Source organism: Metopolophium dirhodum, chromosome 7 (genome assembly GCF_019925205.1).
Source record: "Metopolophium dirhodum isolate CAU chromosome 7, ASM1992520v1, whole genome shotgun sequence".
NCBI classification, from domain to species: domain Eukaryota; kingdom Metazoa; phylum Arthropoda; class Insecta; order Hemiptera; family Aphididae; genus Metopolophium; species Metopolophium dirhodum.
Genome location: NC_083566.1, coordinates 12,091,475 through 12,114,949, shown reverse-complemented (window position 1 = coordinate 12,114,949; position 23,475 = coordinate 12,091,475). Strand labels below are relative to the sequence as shown.

The following is a 23,475-nucleotide window of genomic DNA, read 5'->3' as shown; positions in this document are numbered from 1 at the left end:
ATAGGTACTACTGATATAATTGTATCTAATGAGTCATATTATGACACAGTTGTTGTGTTGTAGAAAACCCTACTGGGAAAAGTCTAAAGGTTTTATGTGACTGAAATATCAACATGGAAAAGTCTTGTTTCAAAAAATGGTTAAACTTAAGGGATGGTCTTGGCACCAGACTCAAGGACGGCTTCAGGGCCGTCTCCCAAATCTGTATTTCTAAAAAATTTTAAAATTACAAAAAAAACACATTATACTATCGAAAGTTTTCTTAAAATTATGGCTTATCCCCCACTCCCTCAAATCTCTGTAGCCACCCTTGACCAGTCTTTTTTCTTACTATTATGTACCTACTTACCTATTTATCAACGATCAACCAATAACGCCATACGCCTACATTCAAGGCATTTTCATTCATCGATAGTTATACGTACACATTATGCAATTTAATTTGTATTCTATTTCGTTCGCAATAAGTTTAACTGTTATTTAAATTTATTTTAAAATCAAGTCATTTTGAATGTTTAAAGTCACATATAAAATATTATATTTCAAATGTGATTCCTGAAAACTTGTATATAACTTTTTAATGAGAGACAATAAATTATATTGAAGGTAGGTAAGTACCTAATACCACCTATAAACAAGAATAAAAAATATTTTTAAGGGGTGCACAAACATATTATAATATGCAGGTTTATATCACTACAGAGTGATTCATCAAACATATTCTCAATCCCTTTTTTCTACAATAATGCAGTTATTCAAAAATCAAAATTAACTCATAGGCTCTTTAGATTCCAGACCGACAATGATTTATCAACATTTATAATTTGTAAAAATGTTCCAACGTTCCAAGTATGATAAATACTAGATCAAAATTAGATCTATTTTATATTTTTGTAAAACCATTTTTAAGGACATTATTATTAATTTTAACTACTTATGAACTATAGGTATACTCTTTTTAATTAAGTACATCAAAATTAAAAAAAAATATATCCACTAAATAATATACAGTGAAAATGGTGGGAGAATTCTTTTTTCAAAAATAGAAGTTAGTATCATCACTGGACGGTGACTTACAGTAGTTCAAAAAAATGTCAAACATGATCTATACTTAAGTATATTTAATATTTTTTAACGATTTAAATTTGAATAAATGTATATTATTAAAATAAAGGGAGTGAACATGCTTGATGAAACATCCATTCTCCTTGTACCTATATATCATGTGTATATATAATATATATTTATTTTATAACGAGTTATATGATCTCAAAAATATTATTTATATTTAAGTAAGTACATTAATATCTAGAAATATGAAGAAAAAACTCTGCTCGGTCCCACTTTATAATAGTATTATCCTCTCCTTAAGAGGACGTCGCTCCCATAGACAAGTATACCATTATACCAAGTCTACTGGTCGCATCCGCATGTGTTGTCTCCGTCTTACACACGTAAGACATTGCAAATGTTCGTTCGCTAGTTTCATCAATAGGGGGTGGTCAGTTTTGATATTAGAGCGATATTTGAGTGTACTGTCAAACTTTTAGGTAACAACATTATCTATGTGTTCTCCCGTTGGTTTTTTACGATATTTTAATTTTTAAGTGAATTATGAGTATTTTCAAATATTAATATTTTACCTATTTATAACTCACTTAAAAATTAAAATATCGTAAAAATCCAACGAGTAAACACGGATAATGTTGTTACTTAAAAGTTAGATTATATGTCAATTCACTCAAATATCAAAACTGACCACACCCTATTGAAACTAGCCGAGACAGCAATTTTTTGATTAATAATATTATTATAACATTGTAATTACGAATAATATTAGTATAACGTTATTATAATACTATTATAATATTATCATTACAAAATGCTGTCAGGGAGCGAACATTTGCTATGTCGTGCGTGTGTAAGACGGAGACATCACACCCGGGTGCGACGCCCTCTTAATTCGATAATACATACATTTGTTGTAATACTTACTATAAAATAACTGTAAGGGGTAGGAACCCGGTACGTAGTTTTGCCATGTACGTGGGTGTAAGACAGCAACAACACAAGCGGGGGTATCAACGTCTTTTTAATAAACACGACCTATGCAGTATGTATGTATGTGGATACAAAGGGGGCTGTAAAATCCTTGTACAGTTGTACCTATATATACACTGCCTATAATAATACTCAACTGACGCCGAATGTACCCTATATATAACATCGACTATCGAGTGTTCTTAATGACCTAATGTAATATTGCGTTTTTTTTTTATTTATTGTTTCATGGCACTTGCACGTACACAGCACCAGTACAACACTCTCCGACGGACCCGGAGGTGTGTGCTGTATGCGTCAACACTGGCAGTTCCCTCATGATGACGTCTCCGAACGTAACTCGCCGGTCGAGTCACACGCTCAGTAACCACGTTTGCCAAATGGACTAGACCGTCGTGTTATTCTAAGATAATACATAATTATTATATTATGCATATTATTATTATTATTATTATTATTATTATTATTATTATTATTATTAATATATTATTATTATTATCATTATTATGAATAATAATAATAATTTAGAACAAAACGTTGTATCAACAAAAAATATTTAAAAAATATTTATAAAACATACATTATAATAAAAATAGAGCATATATTATATGTAAGGCTTATTCGTAAGACAATTTCAATCTTTTTTCATTATTATATTTTATTGTTGACATAACAGCCATATAGTAATCCTAATACCTATCTGTTGACTATTATATTATGTTAGGATACCTACCTACTTTCTAGAATCAAGCGATTTCAAGAGATGAAACTTTAAACCATATATACTATGTAGTATGTCGCAGGTACTCGTATATAATATTATCTACGGATGAAACAAATTATCTATCAATGACGGTGGTTTTGATATAATCGTGTATTTAATATTAAAGTCAGTATAGACCTTTAAACCCTTTGGTTATTAATATTGAAATCCTTTGACGATGTTCCACCTATAGGTACAAGGGGAATAATTTAACGAAAAACAATCAATGTTTCGAAAAATATTTTTTCATAGTTCCAAAAAGCTATAAACCAGTATTTTTTAAAAAAAAATTATATTTTGTACTATTTTTTATCGTTTTATCAATTTTTTTACCTTTTAGAATGATATAGCATACATTTTTAATCCGATATTCCAAAGCAACGTATTATTCGGAGTATTTTAGTGTAAAAAATCAAATTTCGTATGAGTAGTAAGTTGGTTACCTATAACTTATAAGAGTTTAATGATTAATGAGTGAACTTCACTCAGTGAAGTAGTTAGTAGTGAACCAATATTTGGGGGGGGGGGGTCCCCTGTGCCACTCAACTCTGCTCAACTATATATAATGTATATAGTGTATATCTACTAGTACCTATACTTATAACTCATAAACTATCTAGCCATCTAGGTACTCGTCCAAATTTAAAAATACTCCGATTTACAATGAGGAATTAATAATGTATGTTGTCATTATACAAAGTAAAAACTAAGAAATTATAATTTTTTTTTATTAATGTTGTTTTTCAACGACTTAAAATTAAGTAAAAAAAATATTAAATAATTAGTGTTACACGATATGAGAATCATCCGGCATAGATAATATAATATAAGTACACCGTACCCCTATTTATAACATAGTCCCAATTTTCATATATTATAAATTATAAGATCCTCAATTATTTTCACTTTTTAGCTTGCACATAGATAATACAGAAAATTATGTTGTGTTGGTATTTAGAAAAATTGCAAAGAATTTGGATTAGTTTTACGGGTTTATCGAGTAGAACAGTACCTACATATACAGAGTAACTAAAAGAACTGACAATAAAAAAAAATTGTGTAACTTAAACGTACGACAAAAATTGATAAAATTATATGATTAGTAAATAGTTTAAGAAATATACCCATGTTAGCAACATTACCAAAAATAATATTTTTAAAAAAGTTATTGCGTTCCAAATTAATTTAATCAAAAAAATAATGATATTTTAAAAATTCTAAAAAATAAACTACTTGACATAGATAAATGTTTTTACCATCCAAATCGTTCTTATAGTCAGATTCACAAATTGGCTATTTTGAATTTATTCAAAAAAATTCAAATCAAATTTAAAATTTAAAATTTTTAGAATTAAAAAATAAAAATAATTTTTTTTTATTACACGTGTAGCGCAAGTGGCTATAAATTATATATAAACAAAAATATTGATTAGAACAGAAGATATTACAATAGTCAGTTCTTTCTGTTACACTCTGTATATTTGAATTAATAATTTTTTTTTATTACCTACGTCAAGACCTAGTTATACAATGTACATAAAATTAAATAATATCGAAAACTGCAGTTAAAAATCATATGATACGAATGAGCCTACCAAACTACCTAACGTATATTTTAACGCCACTCAATTTTTTTTCAAATTTACTTCCGGCTAGTTTTGACGTTCAACTATGGAAAACTGGGTACACTCCATAGCTCAGTTACCTACATTACTCAGTACCCTATTCATATTTTCGAATTCTGTCTGCGGGAGATTGATGAACAATAGTCTAGTTTCATTTCACGCAAACAGAATTCAAAAATATGTTTAGGGTACTGAGTAAAATGGGTGATATATATAATAATACAATATTAAAACAGGACATTAAAAACATGATAAACAATAATCACACATTAGGGTGGTACAAGCTTTTCGTCATTTTGAAATTTGACTAAACATAATGTTGCCATATACAATATATCCACGTCGGGCCACGTGGTCATGCCTATGCCACCAAATATTTTGTTATTTCTTAAAATACCTACATAATACTACACCTTATAACCATACAATTTGACGTTAATAAATCGAAGTGGTCGTTTTTTTTAATACACAACTCAAGTAGTACATATTGCATAATATTACTTATGTAAATTGTTTGTGTGCTCGTGTGGACCAGCCAATTACTAACTTAATGATTAATTATATCAATTACAATTTTACGATTTAATGTTATTATTATAATTTTTGATGTGCACACAAACCATACACATCACCAAGTCGAATACAAACTACTGTAGGCCTATTGTTGGTGCTCCATAACTATAATATTATCAGTTATCACACCATCATTATTATATTTACTGTTTTAAATTTTGCATTCTAAAGTAGATACCTAATTAAGCCATTAAGGTATGAACATAAAGTGGGTTCGCCTACATACACTAACTTAATAAAGTATTGTTTTCATCATAAGATACTTCACATTATAGATAAAACCCAATAGTAATACTTGAAACCTAAAATTCAAGTTCATAATGACAATTTTAAAAAACATTCAATTAAAAATAAAATTCTTCATTACTGCGTACCATATTTATTGTAAACGAATAAGTGTTCTTTGTAAATATTGTTATCGTTTTTATTGAAAAATTATACATTTTGTTCATTTGTACATAAACTAGAAATTAAATAATTTTTTGTAAATTACAAACAAAATTTTAAACAAAGCTCATGATGACTGAGAAATCGTACTATTGTTAAATGTTAAGGACAAGGAACTTACAATGTTTTTCCCAAAGAAAACTTATTACACTTTTTTTTATTCTCCAGCATTTGTATTAAAAATATGCAAAATATATATTATTATAGTCAATTTTGCAATATTATTTTAGAATAATTTAATAATAATAATTTATTATGTGTTAGGCCTACAGAATAATATAATAATAATAATAATAGCTACATTTGTTGGATTAAAAAGACTAAATAGTTATATCAAAACCAAGACCCTCGTTGATTTTTTTTGTAATTGTTATGAAAAATGGTAAAAAGTCAAGTACTAACTATCAAAAAATTTAATTCTAAATTTGTAGATATATATTGTTGAGTTTTAGTAATTAGTATTCATCAGTGTTCTGATGTATTATTTTTAATAGAAAACAAATTTATTACATATATATACAGTTAAATTTAAAAAAATATATATACAAAATGCATAATATGTGTAAACAATTTGTAAAAATAAAATGATTACAATAAAGAGATTTTAGAATATGAAATTTCTATACTGGAGTTTAAAAACAATGTTTTTATTTTTTGTTCAATTACAAATATATTTAATTATACAACTTAGTTAGGTATACATTTGAATATTTAATAAAATATACAAATTGGAATAACAAAAAATATAAAACATATTATTTTTAAAATTAGTTAACTAGGTAGGTAACATAATTGTATTAAAAATATATTCATATATACATTGGTAATACAATTTACTTATTATAGTTTAGTCGATTACAATAAGACGAAAGCAATAATTGTTGAAGAAAAAAAATCAGGGAACAATATTATATAGAGAAATATCAATATTATCACAACGTATAACAACTATAAAAGCTAAAAAAAAATTTTACTCCCACATTTATATAATCTAAAAATGTTTGATAAATGAATAGGTTAAGATACAAAAGGTTTAAATACATTTATTCTATACAGTTCATAATTATTTAAGAAGAAATATTCTTTAACAATTAATACAAAAAAATAGTCACAAATAAGTACCCAACTAAAATTTTAAAATTTACTAAAAAAAAAACTTAACCGATAAAAAAACATAGTTCTAACATAATTGAAAGGATACAATTAATGTTTAAAATATTATCTATTGTTCAGAATACATTTTTTTTGCATTGCATGTCACTAAAAACCTTTTTAAAGCTGTAAAATCATCAAATATACAACCGCTCACACATGGATACTGTTCAATTATATTTTTATTTGTATGAACTAAACATGCAGACCACCCAGCATTTTTTGCACCTTTAAAGTCCAACAAATATGAGTCACCAACATGCAAAAATAACTCACGATTTAAACCCTTTTCAATGAATGATTCTGCTTTTCTAAATATTTTAATATCAGGCTTCTCAGACCTCACTTCATAAGATGACAAAATAAATTTAAAATAGTGAGAGAGACCCAGATTTTTTATCATAGATTTAATTCTTGGGTCATAATTAGACAAAACTCCCAATGGTACTTGTTCTTTTTTCAAATACTCCAATAACTCAATAGCTCCATTTTGTACTTTAAATGTTTCTCCGGTACTATACGTCATCATCAATTCGTCAATTATATCTGTCAGAGGTACATTGTCAGTGATATTTTCTATCTGAAATGCTTTGCTAAAAACATTTTGTGCATATATTCTCCAATAGTTTTCCCATTCAAGGCCAGTATAAAGGCCAAAATTTGGATGTGCTTTTGTCATGAAAGTCCAATTTTTATTAATCAAGTTCTCAAGAGTTGATAATTTTACTTCTATGCCATATTTATTTAATATATTCGAGTATTCTATAGCTGGGGAACTTCGATATTTTAATAAAGTTCCAGTTATATCAAATGTTATCAACTTGAACGGTCGACAATTCATTTTAGTTAATACTTCTGAAAATGATTATAAAAATGTTCAATAACAACTCAATCAAACATTATAATTTTATTTATACTCTATTCAGAATAAAACCAAACCGCATCGCAACTGAGCTTGGCGCTGCCAGACCACCTGGTAGCCGATTAGTTAATTATTCGGTAATAGTGAATATTTGTGGTGGCAGCCGTAGTGGGGATAGATGTGCGAACAACAACGTGTTTTCGTCTGCCGCCAGGTCTGTTTTTATTCTGAATAGAGTATAGCACATAAATAAAAATGTTATAAATACAAGTTTATTTTTCATGAGTGTTACCCTTATCATTATTATATTAGGGGTAGGTAACAATAACTTACACATACCTCTTAGATTATACTTTAAATTAATTACAACTTTATATTCACATTGATTATAAATGAAAATAATAAATTGTACCTATAGTAGTATAGTTAGACAGTAATGACATAGAACAATGAATAGCTGTAATAATATATATATTGTATCCTACACACTGAATATTTCTCAGTTCTTTTTAATCATATTATGTTTATACCAAATCTGTTAGTAATGGAAGACGAGGAAAGCCAATCTATAGATGCAATTTTTTTTTATATATTTAAATAATTATAGAAATCTATATAGACAAATTTTTAAAACTGACAAAATAGAATTGGAAAACGTTTTGTATAAAAGTATTCCAGTTTCCTGTATTGTATCATTATTGATTGAACCTATTATGTCTAAATGTATTATTGTACTAATTATTATAAAAATGGATCATTTATTTCATAATTTGGGTAAGTATTTAGTATATCCAAGATAATGTACCCTTTAAGGGGGACCTAGGTGGCCAGGTGGCTAGGTGATTCAAATAATTCAAATATTCGGTAATAGATTTTATCGAGATGTATACACATTTTATTAGCTCTTTTATAATTTACCAATTAATAATAATGATTAATTACTATTTTAAAAACTCTAAACAATTAATAACTATACTACTTAGCATTATAGCACTTGCTAGTGCCAGTTAGTGTTATATTATTTTATCGAAATGTACAGAAAGTTTGATCAACTGCAAAAAAAAAACAAATAAATAAGAAAATAAGATATTTTATTTTAATTTATGAAACTAGAAATAAATAATAAGTGCTCAGGTGGCTGAGTAATGGGGAACCGAGAATGTACATCTAGACATCAGCCTACAATGTATTATTATTTTTAATCTATTAGGTCCCAATAGTAATATCCTAATATAATACGTTTCACAATATATCTTTATATAATATTCTTATCAGAAACCTTACAATAAATATTTTTTTTTTATATTAAATGAAGTGATACTACTAATAAGAAGAAAATTTGATATACCAGCAAAACACATCGATCAGTATCAAAATCAGACCTCAATATAAGTCAGTAGGTACACAAATATGGAATGAATTTACTTATAATAATTTGTAATTTAAAGAAAATTTATAATTATGATTGAGTTTGTATATTTGTATATTTGTATAAAATTTAGATTGAAAACTTAATAAAATACAATAGAAAAATCTGTGAAAATTTCAAGTGTCTCACTTTCTCGGTTCATGAGATACAGCCTGGTGACAGACGGACAGGTGAGCCTTAATAATAGGGTCCCGTTTTACCGTACAGAACCCTAAAAACATATACAAATTCTTAACAGTTTAAGGGCCGTTCTTACAATGTCTGGTAAAGTGTCGGTTAACGCTAACCAACTAATAAAAGATTTTATTACCGGCAGAATTTAGCCGGTTAAGTATAGGTTAACTGGCTGAATTTTGGGAGTAATAAAATTTGTCATCAGTCAGTTAGCGTAAACTGACAGTTTACCGGACATTGTAAGAACGGCCCTAAGACTGGGAAAGAGAAAAGCTGTTTTAGTACATTATTATAACTGCATGAATTATATTATATTTTATTAGTTACTGTTAGTAAAAGTATATAATAAACAATAACTAAATGTTAAATGTAACTACAATTTATAACAAATATTTGTTAATAAAATTTATAATTATGTAGATACCTAGTCATCAGGATTACCTAAGCCAATTGCAAGTGCAGTAAATCCCCCAGAATTTTGTCTTGGTAGAAGACAGATGGGATGGTGAGCGCTTGCTTGACATGTAATAGAGAATTTACTGTAAATAGTATATGAATAAAAGAAAATAATTTATGAATAAAAGCAAATTTTAAATCACTTTTTGGGTAAAATGCTAGGAAAAAAGGTAGGTACTTGCATTATTTAATTAATTATTGGTTAGGTAATTAGGTATATAATTTTTATTTAATTTACTACTATCTAAAAAAATTGTCTTTGTTATAATATGGTGGGCGGGGGCTGGTATCCTTCGACAAGGTTTACCCAAGTTATTTAAAAAAGCTTCAACACATCTGTTATCATTATAATCAATGATTAAAAAAAAAAAAAAATGTTTTTTACCTGTCTTTGAGCTAAAAAATCATTTGATTTGTCTGTAGCAGATAGTAATGTGGTATTATAGTTTTTATTTTGAACACGTTAACAACATTCTGATTTGTTTAAATCGGTTTCTTAATTTATAATAATCTTGTAAGTTGTAATTGTGTTCGTAATTTCGTCATAAACTCAAGTATTATTTTCTCTTCTATACAACTATATCTAATATAATATTTTTATCTGGTGTTATTAAAAATATAAAAAATAATTAGCATGTACCAAGTACCAACTAAAAATTATTATGTATCTATAATAATATAATTATAATTACTTATCTATTATGGGTATTGAATGTTGAATAATATATATTAATCACGGCTGTTGTTATAATAATTAATACTGCATTAGTGCATTATTTATTTATTTTATTACACAACAATGTTATAGTACAATATGTCCATATCACAGAAATTCAGCACATTTGAGATTTAACAAGTAACATTAATTCATGGTCTTGAGTTTTGGTCTAAAAGCATGATTAAAGATATTATACATCAGCTGATGGTGATAAGTCGTATCTTATCATTCTCAAATTTAAAATACTCATACCTCCCTTTAAAATTAAAATATAATAAAAAGCCCATGAGGTTGCCTAGATAATAAAACTTACCTTTGGATTTTATAAGATGTATTTTTTACTCTATTTTTTAAATTAACAAAGGTAAACGTGTTCTGCCGAGCTTAAAATTTGCCATGTTACGCACTTGTAAGACAGAGATAACACATGCGATAGTTTACCATTAGTCATTAGCACATCGTCCGACACTTCCGGTCAGACCACGGCTAAAAAGATCAGGATTCTCAACGACTCCTATCAGACGTTCCAACATTGTAAACAGTTCTAGCAGCTACGAATGCTAGTAGTCCGGGCAAATTAAAGATAAAAAGGTTTTAAGTGGTATATTATTATGGTATGGGCCCAACAAGAACGACACTAAAATGTATTACCCGCCAATTCAATTGATATTATTAAAAATCGGTAATTGTAATCACGGATAAAAAGTTTTTTTGCATCAATGATCAATTACATTCCGTAGTTTATACATAATTGAATGAACATATTAGGTTATATTATACATTTATACTTATACTTTATGGAAAAAACAATAGTTAAATATTTATTAGATACAAATAAAATTATTGATATTATTGAGGTAGTGAAAATATTTGATATAATATATATTATTATCACAGAATTTATGTAAGATTAAAAACAAAATTTCTTTTTATCCGTGGGGCGTGGGCATAATATTCTTATATTATCTATGGGCGTGGGCCAGACACAGCTGATACTTAGACGATATAATTATTATTTGTGGTATAAGGTCTATGGTTTATAAATACATCTTGGTGATAATAATTATTTTACATATTTTTAGGTTAGGTTCGATGTAAGAACTCTAGATAAATTTTCATCTCGTCATTTTAGTAACAAACGGTCTGTCTTTCTAATCAGTATTCTGTATCGGGATTTGACATTTTATATTAAAGTATTTTCACTTTATTAATTTCAAATTGCAAATTTCAATATGGATACAATTATTGACAGAGGAGCACCGAAAGCTCGGAACTTTGAACCATATGCAAGTAATGGAGGGTAAGTTTCAGACATGATAATCTTTTTTTCTTATAACTCTTATGTTATTGTTATTACCTATTTATGATGAATACCTAATGATTACTTTTAAATAATTATAGTTCAATTGTTGCCATTAGTGGTAAGGATTTTGCAATTGTTGCTTCTGACACTCGGCTTAGTGAAGGATATATGATTTATACACGTAAACAATCAAAGTTATTCCAACTGTCTGACAAATCGGTTCTCGGGTGCACAGGATGTTGGTGTGACACATTGTCACTGACCAATATTATTCAGTCTCAATTGAAGGTAAAAATATCTCATTACTTTATATAGAGTTATTCAAACTGTGCGTCACGAGAGTTGGAGAATTTCAAGCACCAGAAACCAATTAATGTATGTCATGTCTAGTTAATATTAATAGGTAGGTATCTATTATATTTTATAATCATCAAAGCGATTATGGAAACAATAATGAAACACATTATGCTACTATTTGAAGTTTTATATCTAGTACTAAAGTCAGTGTTATTACTAACCATATTATTGTATCCGTATTGTTTAATTTTATCTTAATAATTTAGGAGCTGTATTAATATTGTAAATAATATACAAAGGAGCCGTGGGATGAAAAAGTTTGAATACCTCTGCTTTATAATATGATATGTTTATACATATTTAAATGTAATACTTTTTCAGTCATATTTGTATGATCACAACACAACAATGAAGCCTAATTCTATTGCTCAATTGCTATCTACCCTGTTGTATAGCAGACGTTTCTTCCCATACTATGTGTACAATGTACTTGCTGGACTCGATATCAATGGTGAAGGTTGTTTGTACAGTTATGATCCTGTAGGTCATTGTGAAAAAGTTAATTACACTGCTGGTGGCAGTTCTGGTGTTCTCATGCAACCATTTTTGGATAGTTGGGTAAGTTACAATTTAAATCATTTTACCTTAATTAAACATGCCTGCTTTTAGGAAATTCTCCCAATAAGTTATTTATCACAAAATTAATTTGATTAGTAAGTTAATTACCAAATGTATGTTCTCTTTATTTGCTTCTACACAAACAATTATTAATATTAAGCCACATTTTGAAAACAACTTACAAATTAGATACATGATGCTGCTAGTAGGTACTTGACTTGAGGATTTCTAGTGACGAGTTACACATCCGTAAGAGGTATATCCAAAAAATTATTTATGAACTTATAGAGTATTAATATTTAATTTGACAATATTGGAATATAACTACCTCCTAGTCATTGATATTATTTAATTTAATATATACTTTCTGTGACAAATTAAACCCGTCTTGAACTCCATTAAGTTTATACAGATTTTTATACCCGATCATAACTATTTTATTTTCAGTAACCAATGGCCACCATACATAGAGACAAAAATATTTCTTTATTCGTAAGCCTATACATAGTACATACTCTACTCCCTCAAATTAATTGGTTCGGTATTTCTGTACTTTTATTATGCATCAGTTAGTCAAAACTTCTTTTACATATACAAATTCAAATAACAATACTTATTACAGTGAAACTTCCATATTAAAAAGTCTCCTAAAGTGTACCTGACAAAAAAAAATTGTACTATGGAAAAATTCATTAAGTAGAATTAAACAAATTGGTTATAATATGGTTATGGTTCTCAAAAATTTTTGGTTTGATAATAGAGAATTTTGTTGAGTAGAAAAAGTTTCACTGTACTAATTGTTATCTGTATAAAATAGTTATGTATAAAGCACGGATTTTTAAGTTCTTAAAAGCTTAAAATATTCTTTAAATATTCCATTTTTTTTATTTATTTATTTGAAGTAATCTACAATCTATACATGTTCTTAGTATAATAAGTAGGTTTGATAAGTGACAAATAAGAATGATATGAATAATAAGATTAGGGAAGATACCCAGTGGTAACACCCTATAGGTGACAGGAATATACAATATTCCTTAAACTTGTAAATATGCAGATAATAAGATTTTTTTTTCTTAAATTTAAAAACAATAATTAACTGTTATGGGCCATTTATTTGGCAACAGGTAAATTATTTAAATATAAAAAATTTAAAACAGTTTATACATAGGAATATAAATATAATAAAATTATATATAAAATACATAATAGTTAAATAAAAACAATGAACAACTTGTATTCATCAGTATCAGATCCAGAGGGGGCAAAAGGGGCATTTCCCCCCCCCCCCCCCAATCGCCATGTTTCCCTTTGTTTTGCACTATGTTTAGCCAATTTTTGTACTTTTGCCTCCCCCCCCAAAAAAAAAAAAAAATTAGGCCCTGGATCTGCCATTGGTATGCACCATTCTTTGGTAAAAGATTAATTATTATATTTATTTATTATAAAATCATCGCTGACTGAGAGTAACAGTATGACCAACATTACCAATTTAATTACAACCAAGTATATAGATAATTCAATGAATTTTTTATTTTTAAGATTCTTAAATCAAATTACTTGAAAAATTAATAAAATATACTTTTTTATGAACAATAATTGAATATATTCTAAAATATGACAAATAGGCTAAATTTTCTATAATGTCTAAAATATGCTAAATAAATGTTTTCCTACAAACTCTATGATGGATAAATCGTCCACATTTTTCATCCTCGTAAAGCTGCATAAAGCCAATAAAAATATGTAAAAACCTAAAGATCCGCGCTCTAGTTATGTACTACCTAATATACATAGATAATATTATATCTTACCTATTATTTTAAAATGTTTATAATTTACAAGATAATATAATTAATTCAAATAATGTACTTTTTTTTATTGATCATAAAATTGTATTAAAATTTCATTTTTATATTAGTTGGGAAACAGAACTGCAGAGAACCCTGTTACTGAAGAAGAAGCGCTGAGCTTGGTTAAAGATGCATTTACTGCAGCCGGAGAGCGTGATATATACACTGGAGATGAAGTCGTATATAACATAATTAAGAAGGATGGGATCAAGACAGGCGTGGTTCAACTTCGTAAAGATTAAATTTTAAATGATATTAAAATGCTTCAGTTTTATTTTTTTTTTTTATATTTAAATACACTTATACGATATAATAAATTATATTTTAATTAAATAATTACATTATATTGTATTTAATGGAATAATAAAATAATTTGGCAACAAAACAAAATTTGTTTTTTAATTAATAATCAAATGTTTTTTATATATCAACTGATTTCACTAATAATCTAATATGACTAAGGTTATACTTTATACATTACTTTATTCACAATAATATCATTAAATATATTTAGTAATATCATAGGCTGTCTGACAGTTTTCGCTCAGAATTGTTTTTTTATATAATGATATAAATTATTAAATCATTAAATTCAAATTTAACACAATCCATTACAGTGACTCACTTGTAACCTACTGGACAGCAGAGCGATACCCACTTGCCCACCTTTAAATTCTATTTTATTGGTATGATAAATTATAATAAAATAAATACTTACTATATTAGTGAAATTATACTTTTTTTTATAGTTATTTTGAGTAATAACAGTCAGTTATTTTTTTCTGATTCAAAAATATTTTTCGTGATTACTTGTAACTTTTAATGTATAATATTATATTTTATGCACACAATGACGTTTTCATAATAGCAATTTCTCCGGTAAAAATTAATTAAACCTACTTTATGCCTAACACTTTTTAATCACGGACTTTTTTACTCAAACTTTTTTTCTTAGTACTTTATGGTAGTCTACTGTCTATCAGTACATTAGTACCTACTATTAGGAACTAATGTCTTATAGTAAAATTAATTATTTTAATAGCAATAATATAATATTAATATCATAAAATACCTATAGTTAGTAATATATAGGCTGACAGACCGCATTCGCTCAGAAATCAGAATCGTTATTCGTACAACCATTTTATATCATTGAAATATTAAATTCAAATTTACCACATACATTACAATGACTCAATTAGTCTCAACTCTCTACTCCTTCTGGTAGACATTTTGTATACAGGATAAAAAAAAAAAAAATAAATAAACATCATTGAAAAACCACTATAGCTTCCTCGCTCCGCTCAGAATCTAAAATATGTTCAAAATGTTAGGTACATATAGAAAACGAAATATTTGATTTCAGGGATTTATTTTTTACAGAATTATACCTACATAATATGAAATTGCGGACATTTCCTCCCTGATATATTTTTGATGCGGACATTTTCCCCCAATTTTTTTTTAAAGTTAACTATTTAATATGAAATTATTATTTAGCTTATTGTTTAATAAGTTTTTTTCAATAAATATAATAAATTATAGATGTATATTTTTGATCAACTGAACTACTTGAATCAAATTCAAAAGCAATTATTAAATTGTTAAATATCCAAACTGGTACAATTTTAACAAAAAAAAAAAATAATAATATGTGTTTAGAAATAATAAAAGAATCAGTAATCAAATGTTTTTTACAAAATGTATCATTTTTTATGTCCGAATTTTCATCCAATATTATTAATTATTAATTAATACGTTAATATAACTTATACTAATAATATTGTAATATAAAAGTATTGTAATTAAATATTAATAATATGTTAATTAATTACTAATTATAAATATTAATTAGCGTTTCAAAAATATTTGTTCAATCATTTTCTTATGGTGTGAATCGGGATTTTTATTTCGATTACAATTGGGATTTGGGAACATAGCTGGTACTTTGTAAGTGTGCTGGTGGCTGGCAATGCAGGGTTCTGAATTGAAATTACTTATTATTTATTATACGAGTTATTGTTGCAAAGAAAACTAGAAAAAAGTTATACATTTGTAATTTTTGGGACATTTTCACGATGGATATTCTTCCCGTTTACCAGTAATTGATAAGAATAAAAAACCACTATCTATTCTACCACGAACTTAGTTAATAATTAATAAATCTAGGTAAGTTATCTATATTCTATGAGTAATCTTACTCTATAATTCGTGCAAATCGCGCTGTCTACCTCCAGGCTCTAGCATAGAACAATAGCAGATTGTCTATAATTATAGCGCCATAGCGGCTACAAAAAAAAAAATAGTTTTTATGATAAGTGATTACTGATTACTTCTTTCAAGTCATTCTTTAGCCCATAGCGGCATATCTGCAAGCTGCAATTGGCGTGGTGACTGGTGACTGGTGAGTCGTGACTCGTGAGTGCCGTGTGGCAGTGGCACGATCTTTGATAATAGATATTTATTACTTAAATTGTGGTAAAATAATCACTACTCAGGCCGTTCAAAATAAATTACTGTGGACTTACACCGCTTTATACATCATATTTTAACGTTATATACTAAATATTACTAAATATTACTGTTTTAGTGATAGCAATATTAAATAAATTACCATGGAAGAGCCACCAGTAAAAACAGCCAAGCAATTAGAAAAGGAAGCCAAGAAATTGGCCAAATTGGAAAAGTTCAAACAAAAACAAGATCAGAAACAGAATACACCAAAAGAAGAAGTATGTATTCTATTTTTTTTTTTTATAGTTGTAATATGTACTTGATGTTACTCATAAAACAAACATTAGTTATAGTATTAGATACATTTTACCTACACTAAAATATTAGATTTTTAGGTTAGTTACATGAAATTAAAATTTCATGCAAATTTGTAAATAATATATGTATTTTTATGTTAGAAAAAAGAAAAAAAAGAGCCAGTTAAGAAAGAAAAAGAAGTAGCAGTGTATGATCAGGATACTAAACCTGGTGAAAAGAAAAATGTTTCATGCCCTATGCCTGATTCCTATAGCCCAGCATATGTTGAAGCTGCATGGTATAGCTGGTGGAAAAAAGAAGGATTTTTCAAACCAGAATATGGGGTAAACGTCAATCATAAAATCATAATCATAATTACCTATTGTTTTCTATAAAATAAATTTTCTATAGATACATGATTACAAATATTTCTCAACTTATATTAACTTTTATTTATATCAGTGTTCTTAAAGTCTTATATCATCAAGTTTATTTTTAATGTCTATATATATCTATTTTACATTTTAGAAAAAAAATGTATTGGAAGATAACCCCAAAGGAAAATTTATTATGATTATTCCTCCTCCTAATGTGACGGGATCTTTACATTTGGGTCATGCTCTCACTAACGCAGTGGAAGATGCAATTACTCGATGGTAAAGATTTCTTAATTATTTCTATATTTATTTATTCATTTTTAATTTTAATTTAAAACGATAAAAGATATTTAAAGTATCATTTTGTTTTAAACATCAACTAGGAATCGAATGAATGGTAAAACTACTTTATGGAATCCTGGCTGTGACCATGCAGGAATTGCAACTCAAGTAGTAGTTGAAAAAAAATTGTGGCGTGAAGAAAATAAAAATAGACATGATATTGGCCGTGAAAAGTTTATTGAAAAAATATGGGAGTGGAAAAAAGAGTAAGTATTAAATAAATAAATACATTTAAAGCATTGACTTTAAATTCTAATATTGTAGACCATTACATAAAGTATGATTATATTTTAGGAAAGGTGATCGTATATATACACAACTGAAGTTGTTAGGATCTTCGTTGGATTGGGACCGTGCATGTTTCACTATGGACCCTAAACTCAGTCATGCAGTCACAGAAGCTTTTATACGTTTACATGAAAATGGTGATATATATAGAAGCAACCGTCTTGTAAATTGGTCATGTGCTTTAAAAAGTGCTATTTCTGATATTGAGGTTAATTTATATTTGTAATACAAGTTAAGAATTATTTAATATTAATAATACAATTCTTAATGAATAATAGGTAGACAAAATTGAATTGCCTGGTCGAACTTTCCTGTCCATACCAGGTTATACAGAAAAAGTTGAATTTGGTGTTCTTGTATCGTTTGCTTATAAAGTCGTAGGAGAAGATGAGACAATCGTTGTAGCAACCACTAGAATTGAAACCATGTTGGGAGATACAGCTGTAGCTGTTCACCCATCTGATCCTAGGTATAGACACTTGCATGGTAAATATGTGCAACATCCATTTTGTGACAGGATACTGCCAATAGTTTGTGACAATTTTGTTGAAAAAGATTTTGGAACAGGTGAGTTTTCCAAAAATAATGTATTTTAATAACATAACAATATTACAATATTTAATAATAATGTATTTAAGGTGCGGTAAAAATAACTCCGGCTCATGATCCTAATGACTATGAAGTTGGTAAACGCCGTAACTTACCATTTATAACAATATTTAATGATGATGGTGTAATTATTGGTGATTGTACTGAATTTAATGTAAGTATTTTATTTAATATATTGCTTGTCAACTTAAAATTTAACTATAGTTTAATATTAAAGGGAATGAAACGATTTGAAGCACGTAAAGCTGTTTTACAAGCATTGAAAAAAAAGAACCTTTATTGTGAAACAGTTGACAATCCAATGGTTGTGCCTATTTGTAGTCGATCCAAAGATGTTGTTGAACCACTAATTAAACCACAATGGTACATTCGTTGTGACCAAATGGCTAAACAAGCATCAGAAGCTGTTAAAAATGGTGAGCTCATGATTATACCGTCTCAACACAACAAAACTTGGTTTCATTGGATGGATAATATTAGGTAATTATTAATTATTAATAAGTGAAAATCATATAAACAATACTGTGGTTTCTTAGGGACTGGTGTATATCAAGACAACTTTGGTGGGGTCATAGAATTCCTGCATATTTTGTTACTATTGATAATCAACCTCAAAGTTCTGTAAGTACGAAAATGATAAAAAATTTTTTTTTCTAAGTATAAGAATAAATAATTTTAGATTAATGAGGATGATTGTTGGGTGAGCGCATATTCAGAAGAAGAAGCTTTACAAAAAGCAGTAAAAAAATTCAATGTTCCAAAAGAAAAAATTACTCTTCGCCAAGATGAAGATGTTTTAGACACTTGGTTTTCTTCAGCTCTGTTTCCATTTTCAATATTTGGATGGCCTGATCAAGTAATACATTTGAATTCAATTAAAATATTAATATAAATACAACTAATAAGTATTATTTCTTTATTATTTTAAGACAGATGATTTAAAGATGTTTTTCCCTGGCACTCTATTAGAAACTGGTTATGATATCTTATTCTTTTGGGTAGCTCGCATGGTTTTCTTCTCCCAGCGTTTAATGGGTTGTTTACCATTTAAGTAAGTAAAAGTTTTATTAACTATTTACTTAATGTAATTATTAATTTTATTACGTTAAAAATTTAAAAATAATTTAGAAAAATGAAAAATATAAATATGAGTTTTCTTTATTATTTTTTTTTTTTCATATTAAGCAATTACAGCTCAAAAGTAGATGATAGTTTAGGTTTTACTTTTATTTGTAAATGTAATTGGAAGTCTATAAAATAGATGTTATTTTTTTATTTTAGTGGTTTTAAGTCTATCCCAAACTGTAGTAATGAGTGTATTAACAGAATGTGTATAATATTATGCAATTGTATTGGACTGTGATCTTTGACTATTGAGTCGGAAAAATATTACATTTTGTTTCTTATTGAACAAGATGTCTTAACAATGGCGGTGAAATGATTTTGTCATGGGGAGGGGTGTATCTAGGCATGTGTTTGACTTTTTAACATTCTTTTATCGTTAAAAATATAATTTATGGTTATGCCCATATCAATTTTTTAAATTATGGTAGATACAACCTTTATTTATAAATATATTATAGTATTAACAATATTTGTATTATATCAAATCTATTGACAAATCTCTTATGACAAATAGCAATTGATGTTTCGACCAACTATGGAGCTATGTAATAGTGTCCACCCAATTGCTGGTCGGCGGTTGTGTTGTACTGTAGTGATTTTTCATTTTTATTTTCTTTTAGTGATTAGTGAAATTATTAAACTTGTAGTCGTTTGAAATTCCGTTTTCTGTATTTTGGGACTATTGAAACTCGATTTACCACGAAAAAGGTAGATAATCATTTTATTCAAATTGAAAAGTAAGTATTTACAAAAGAGTGGAGTCCGGATCAATATGTTTTAGCTAGGGGTCCATAGCTTCATACTAATTGGGAACCACTGGTGTAAAATATACATATCACCCGTATCGCCCAAAGTTCTGGCCAAGTGTAGAGCGTGAATATTTTTGATCACCGAGTGAGATAATTCCCGTATATTTTGTGTAAACAACTAAATATTAATAATAATAATATCCTAGTTTCTGGATATGAGTCTAGATAATAATATAGACATGTCATACAAACATATTCAGACATTCTGTGGACATTTACCAAAGTTGATTATTTGTTTTAAGAAAAAAAAATTGAACAAAATGCATAAATTGTTATAAATATTTAAAAATATCTAACGGTGGGAATCTATCCCCCTCACCACCACTTGTTTGACTGCCACTGCAATGTTTATAAAAGGATAGCTTTTTTTTTTGGACCTTGACGATTTGGAAAATTGAAGTAAAAGCTTTTTGTTGTTGATATTTTTACCAACCGTAATGGGAGAGACAATTACTCACTGTTAGATATAGACATATAGTATAAACTATAAAGTGAAAATAGTTATGTGCTGACTGGACAAATATCAAAATTTAACTATTTAATTATGATTAGAACCAGTACAATTAATATAATCTTAAATCTATGACTTTAAAATGTATATAATAAATTAAAAATATTTTCTTAATGTTTATACTAGGAAAATCTTCTTACATTCCATTGTACGTGATGCACATGGCCGTAAAATGAGCAAGTCATTGGGTAATGTTGTTGATCCCATAGATGTTATTAAAGGTATATCATTGGAGAATTTAAATAAACAACTTGCTGACAGTAACTTGGATCCGAAAGAAATAGAAAAAGCTAAAGCAGGACAGAAGCAAGACTACCCAAATGGAATCCCAGAATGTGGAACAGATGCATTACGGTTTGCTTTGTGTTCATACATGTCTCAAGGTATATATATTACAGTTAATTGTATACCAAACAGTGTTGGTCAAACGAGGGGAAAAAGGGGGCTTCTCCCTATGACCTTTTTCTCAATGTTTAAGATCTGATAACCATAAATATTAAATTATATTTTTAATAATCAAATAATGCATAATCAGACCCAATGACATTTTTGATAATTTCACACAAAACCATTTGATTGATACGATCTTTGTTGTTGAGTAGTTGTATACAAAAATTATCAACTTTATGAACCAATCACAGACAAATAAATCATGTTTAAGGGGCTTTAGCTTAATAAATGATTCATATTATTGTGTTACGAGATATCTATGAACTCAGCTTAACTATGTTATTGATTTACAGGACATGATATAAATTTGAGTATTCTCCGAGTTCAAGGTTATCGTTTTTTCTGTAACAAACTTTGGAATGCAATAAAGTTTGCACTCATGTACTTCAAAAAAGAATTTGTACCTTCCCCGAAATCAGAGGTAACTAATTGAAATATTTTAATTTGTAATAAATTTAAAAAATATATTTTGATATTGAAAAAAACATAAAGTAAAATGTATTTAACTAAACATTTTTAATAGATTGTGAATTTAAACAACATGGATACGTGGATTTTGAGTCGTTTATCATTAGCTGTAGAATCATGTAATACTTCATTTGAAAACTATGAACTCAATGGTGCAACAACGGCGTGCTATAATTTTTGGTTATATGATTTATGTGATGTGTACTTGGTAATATAAGTAACATATTTAAATTTTAACAGAAGTAATGTTGTGAATATTTTAGGAATCACTCAAACCAGTATTCGCCTCCAATAATATAGACAAGATTGAAACTGTTCAAAATATATTATTCTACTGTTTGGATACAGGATTGAGATTATTATCACCATTTATGCCATTTATTACTGAGGAACTTTACCAAAGATTACCACATTCTGATATTACTAGATATCCTAGTATATCTGTTGCTTTGTATCCAGAAACAGTAAGTATAATCATATGAGTTGTAGTTTGATTTACAGTCAATAATAAATTATCCATATTTAAATTTATTTAGATAAAATATTCTTGGCGGGATTTAAAAACTGAAAATGAATTTGAAATTGTTCAGAAAATTGTTCATAGCATTAGATCAGCATTATCAGATTATAATGTTCCTAAAAGTTCTAAAACTGAAACATATATTAATTGTTCTGATGAAAGTACATTACAAACCGTAACTAAATTTAAATTAGAGATTGCTACTTTTGCCAATTGTAGTAAAGTGGAACTTGCAAATGCGTCTTCTATACCAATTGGATGTGCTATTCTGCCTATATCTGATAAATGCCAAGTGCATCTTTTACTGAAGGTTAGTAGTTTTACAATTAGTTTACTATAAATAATTACTCCAAATCTTATTTTATGTATTATCTAGGGCTTGATTGATACATCCAAGGAAATAGAAAAGTTGAAAAAAAAGAGTGATATATTAACTCAAACTGTAGAAAAACTTAATAAAGCAATGAGTGTAGCAGATTATGAAACAAAAGTTCCCGAAGATGTGAGAAATGCAAATAAGGACAAACTTAAGCAGTCACAAGACGAATTAGATAGACTCACTGAAGCAATTGGAGTACTAAAAATAATGGATTCATAATGATGAATAATAGACGTTTGGAATTGAAAATGTTACTACTTCATTTAAAAATTTTTTTTTTAAATTTTGTATCCTCAAGGATATCCTCAGGTGTCTATGGTTACATTTAATTTAAATATTTGAGTACATTCTTTATTCAGAATAATAATAAAAAAAATATATTAAATATTGGACTTTTTTATTTGATTTACTTATCGGCTATCGTGATATCCTAAGTTGCACAGACAAAGCATTAAAATCATCAATATTTTTTTTGAAATAATCATTCCTAGTTGAACTGCTATAGTGATATACAC

At 27.6% G+C, this 23,475-nt stretch overlaps 4 protein-coding genes and 1 long non-coding RNA gene across 19 annotated transcripts in view; 4 read left to right on the top strand and 1 right to left on the bottom strand.

Moving 5' to 3' along the window:
- Positions 1–2,693, top strand: part of LOC132948053 (glucose transporter type 1) — an 86,729-nt gene extending 84,036 nt beyond the window's left edge. For all 10 annotated transcript variants that reach the window (XM_061018323.1, XM_061018322.1, XM_061018324.1 and 7 more), the window contains one exon: positions 2,311–2,693. In XM_061018323.1, the coding sequence (XP_060874306.1) occupies positions 2,311–2,450 (140 nt within the window). In that variant the 3' untranslated portion in view covers positions 2,451–2,693. The remainder of the gene's footprint in view (positions 1–2,310) is intronic.
- A 2,702-nt stretch (positions 2,694–5,395) lies between these two features.
- On the bottom strand, positions 5,396–11,133 carry LOC132948054 (rhythmically expressed gene 2 protein-like). Of its 5 annotated transcripts, XM_061018332.1 has the most exons (5): positions 10,574–11,133; positions 10,235–10,429; positions 9,928–10,143; positions 7,539–7,710; positions 5,396–7,476 (listed from the first exon to the last, which is right to left on the bottom strand). In XM_061018332.1, the coding sequence occupies exon 5, from the start codon at positions 7,460–7,462 to the stop codon at positions 6,692–6,694; it is 771 nt and encodes a 256-aa protein (XP_060874315.1). In that variant the 5' UTR covers positions 7,463–7,476; positions 7,539–7,710; positions 9,928–10,143; positions 10,235–10,429; positions 10,574–11,133; the 3' UTR covers positions 5,396–6,691. The 5 variants fall into 5 exon arrangements, with proteins under 5 accessions (XP_060874315.1, XP_060874314.1, XP_060874318.1 ...); XM_061018331.1 differs by lacking the exon at positions 7,539–7,710 and having other exon boundaries at positions 10,574–11,127; XM_061018335.1 differs by lacking the exons at positions 7,539–7,710; positions 9,928–10,143.
- Positions 8,756–9,631, top strand: LOC132948057 (uncharacterized). Its single transcript, XR_009664992.1, has 3 exons — positions 8,756–8,879; positions 8,986–9,082; positions 9,507–9,631. It is a non-coding gene; the product is annotated as an uncharacterized LOC132948057 (long non-coding RNA).
- Positions 11,134–11,357: 224 nt separating the features above from the next.
- LOC132948056 (proteasome subunit beta type-1) lies at positions 11,358–14,721 on the top strand. Its single transcript, XM_061018337.1, has 4 exons — positions 11,358–11,560; positions 11,662–11,851; positions 12,242–12,478; positions 14,400–14,721. Exons 1-4 carry the CDS (start codon positions 11,493–11,495, stop codon positions 14,571–14,573), a joined length of 669 nt encoding a protein of 222 aa, XP_060874320.1. The 5' UTR covers positions 11,358–11,492; the 3' UTR covers positions 14,574–14,721.
- A 1,796-nt stretch (positions 14,722–16,517) lies between these two features.
- On the top strand, positions 16,518–23,347 carry LOC132949029 (valine--tRNA ligase). 2 transcript variants are annotated; one of them, XM_061019779.1, is made up of 18 exons: positions 16,518–16,728; positions 16,922–17,063; positions 17,244–17,426; positions 17,611–17,738; positions 17,843–18,007; positions 18,096–18,297; positions 18,368–18,656; positions 18,728–18,852; positions 18,916–19,178; positions 19,235–19,319; positions 19,378–19,554; positions 19,628–19,749; positions 21,270–21,526; positions 21,887–22,014; positions 22,117–22,269; positions 22,325–22,525; positions 22,598–22,891; positions 22,958–23,347. In XM_061019779.1, the coding sequence occupies exons 2-18, from the start codon at positions 16,947–16,949 to the stop codon at positions 23,177–23,179; spliced, it is 3,111 nt and encodes a 1,036-aa protein (XP_060875762.1). In that variant the 5' UTR covers positions 16,518–16,728; positions 16,922–16,946; the 3' UTR covers positions 23,180–23,347. The 2 variants fall into 2 exon arrangements, with proteins under 2 accessions (XP_060875762.1, XP_060875761.1); XM_061019778.1 differs by having other exon boundaries at positions 16,519–16,735.
- Positions 23,348–23,475: the final 128 nt, after the last annotated feature.